General features: G+C 35.2%; 1 protein-coding gene across 1 annotated transcript; it reads left to right on the forward strand.

The window, feature by feature from the left end:
• Positions 1–1,270: 1,270 nt before the first annotated feature.
• On the forward strand, positions 1,271–2,991 carry LOC132947531 (trimethylguanosine synthase-like). The gene is made up of 6 exons (XM_061017838.1): positions 1,271–1,300; positions 1,409–1,923; positions 1,987–2,063; positions 2,157–2,291; positions 2,495–2,781; positions 2,860–2,991. Exons 1-6 carry the CDS (start codon positions 1,271–1,273, stop codon positions 2,989–2,991), a joined length of 1,176 nt encoding a protein of 391 aa, XP_060873821.1.
• Positions 2,992–3,609: the final 618 nt, after the last annotated feature.

Below are 3,609 nucleotides of genomic sequence, written 5' to 3' on the forward strand. Positions count from 1 at the left end.
TACGATTTGTTTGTTATTTTCCAAACATTGAAACATAGTAACGCGTTTTCAAACGTTGTGTGGATACGATTTTATTATTATTATTATTTTTAACAAGACGTAATGATAAGTAACATTTATTGGCTTTTTAATTAAAATATAATAAAAACCCCAAATTTGCGGAAGCGCATAATTATAGAAACATACACTTGCCTAAATCAGCATGACGTGGTTTTAAGCGCGAGCTGTTATTAATTATTATTCTTCTACTGTTTAACTAAAATAAGACGTGGCTTATTATAATATATGAGTACACATTTCCAAAGATTTATCTGTTTGAATTAACGACGACAATAATATTATATTATTTACAACCCCACAGCTTTTAAAATATTTAAAACCACTTTTACTATTCCATCGTTATCTGAATTTCATTGAAGCATTCAATAAATCTTGTATGTAGGTATACCTAATAACAAATGTTAGATTATGGTATGCTATATAAATTCTATCTGTATCTTTTATAACAAAACGGGTACCTATCCAAATATTATTCAACTCTGCAAAAGAGCATTGTCACATCAATTTATTATGAGAATAATAATATGGTATAATAATATAGTCGCCCATAGTTGTTTGGTATATTATATAGTTTTTAATTATATTTAGTAATAATAAGACAGTTGTTTCTGATTTTTTTTGGATAATAAATATTGAAACGGGACAAATTAATCATGACCAAAAACGAGGGTGCCAAAATTGTAAATACGGTCCTGGACCTGCACATATAAAATGGGGTATGAGTTTCATATAATGTACATATAATTGTTATCATATAGTGTTCATATAATTTGTTGGCTAATATAAAATAATGTTTTTTTTCTCGTAAAAAATTTGCATGCTGGCTGTATATAAACAGTCACGTTTGTTACCAATGGTGTGTGCGGCCAAAATTTTTCCTATAAAAGGCGTAAACACACGATAAAATATGACATTTATTTCGTAGACGCCAAGCCGCTTATATATCTCATATTATAACGCCGAGCTTGCTCTTTGAAAACCCCTATCGCGCTTTCTCTCTCTCGTGTAAAAGTATTCTGTTGTTTTTTTTTTATAATTTCTTGTAATTTTTTGTGTAATTTAAGATAAGTTAGATTTGTTTTTTTTTATTTATTTCATATTACTTAGTTTTTTTTCTGTTTTTTCTTGTTTGTTTATTTGCTTAAAGTTTTCAATAGTCATGTTGTATAGACTAGAAAACTTTAAGGTACGGTACATGCGGGTACAGACAATGCTAGCAGCGTGGTGCACCGAAGAAAACGTAAGTATAATTTGATATTATATAGAAAGGCGCTGCTGCAAGCCTCCCGTGCGTGTGTCACGAATTAACTATGAATAATTATTGACTTTAATGTTTTTTTTATTGCAGGGCGACAATCTCACAGCAGGTGTTATAAGAGTGACGTCAATGCTGTTCGTCACCGTGGTGGGCACTGTGTCTATGAGTATCTTGGCGTTGCTGCTCTGCCTGTTGTACGCAGGACTCGCGATGACTGCGTTCATCGCCAACATTGTTAAGAGTCCTGCAGTGCAACGGGCATGGAGAAGACGTGTGCCAGGGGCCGCCTTTTTGGCAGACAAGGAAATAGCGTCGCGTTGCATGTCCATCGGGATGGATACCGCAAGACTGGCGACTGCGACGCTGGCCTTTGTCATTTTGCTCATCGCTGACTCTATCGGCACCGTTATGTTTGTGGCAATGGAGTTGATCGGACCCTCCAGCCGACCCGAAGAGCAGACGCCGCTTAAGTCTACCGCTGGAGGTCCGATCGTCATAGACACCACGTTTGCGGACGTCGCGGTCGCTCTGATACCGGGCAGTTCCGTCTGCACAGAAAACGATACACACGTTGGCACGGCGTCAGCAGCGCGGGTCGATACCACGTACGTGCATTTACTTATAGGTATAATCAGAAATTGAATAATGTATTTTTATATTGCCCACAGACCAATAACTTATAAATATTGGAAGAAGAGACATGCGTTGTTTTCTAAGTTCGACCAAGGCATTTTGTTGGACGAGGGTATGTAAAAAAAACCTTTATGTATTATATACGTATCATACCATGTTAAAAATAAAAATGATATATATTATAATCGTATGTTTGGTTTTATAGAGAGCTTTTACTCGGTCTGTCCCGAGTCACTTAGCTTGTATATGGCGGAAAAGTGTGGCCGAGTAAAAGTGGCTGTGGACCCGTTTTGCGGCGCCGGCGGAAACGTAATTCAGCTTGCCCGACTGTTCGACAAAGGTACTGTAATATTTTTTGCATTAAAAATAAATGAAACCGTTTTCGTGGAAATAAAATGTGAACATATTATTTCTACTTAATTGGTAATTACCGAAATGTAATAATTGTCTATAATGTACCTACTTATATATTATAATAATATATTAAGTAGGTACCTATTATCTGCGGATTCTAATAATTGTAATATTTTCTGTTTGCAATAGTCATTGCAATAGATATTGACGCCGACAAAATAGTAATGGCCAAGGAAAATGCCGCTATTTATGGCGTACTGGATAAGATCGAATTCGTTGTCGGAGACTTCTTCAAATTGGCTAATCAGATAAAGGGTGATGTTATAGTCACATCGCCGCCATGGGGAGGTCCAGAATACAACAAACTGGATGTTATCGGGCCGTTAGATTTGTGCATGGATAAGATTCTGGAAGTAGGGAAAACGATTGCCCCAAAAATACTGTTACACCTTCCCAAAAACCTTGATAAAAATGAGGTTTGTACATCATTTAGCTTAAATATAATTATATTATTATTTATGTGGAACTATAATTTATATTTTAAATATCTATAGTGTTGGAAAATGTGCATCGGAGTTGGGGCCAGCCTTAGAAAAATTGAAAATGTTTTTATAGACAGATACCTCAACTCAACGTTGCTGTATGTCCGGTCCAATAATGTGAGTTATAAGTCATTGTGTATTTAATACAATAAAAGCATAGTAAAAAAATAATTAATGGACTATATTATTAATATAGTACCTACTAAATGAATTTAATATACCTAACCGTATATACATATACATAACAATATTATAATAATGTATTATTTATGTTTGAATTCATTAGAACAATTCCGTACCAGACGTCGCTCCCAAACCGGTCGACATCCACTTGTATAACTGTAAGTTGAAAACGTCTATATTTAAAAACTGTTATACCTAGTATAATATTTATCTAATAAATTAATTTTCTTTATAGCATTCCGCAAGAATGAGCGGTATTGTTTAAAAACGTACCAGAGTTATCTTGTGGATGTTGATACGTTGGTGAGCAGCCGTCGTGCATCGGTATGATGTGCATACGGAAAAATTATTATTGGACCAGCCATAATATTACGTTGAGAAGCTATCTGTCTATCAACGCATTTTCAGTTTTGTAGGCCGATTCCGTTGCCATTTTCTAATCATTCTTTATTTTTGTTAAGGTTGAGGTGTAACAGAATTTTAGGGGCTATTGTAATTCCCACTTCCTGGAACTTTATCATACATACAGCTGACAGCCCGATGACCTACATTTTTGTGTTTTTGGTCCACCCCATGATG

This window comes from Metopolophium dirhodum, chromosome 6 (genome assembly GCF_019925205.1).
Source record: "Metopolophium dirhodum isolate CAU chromosome 6, ASM1992520v1, whole genome shotgun sequence".
Taxonomy (NCBI): domain Eukaryota; kingdom Metazoa; phylum Arthropoda; class Insecta; order Hemiptera; family Aphididae; genus Metopolophium; species Metopolophium dirhodum.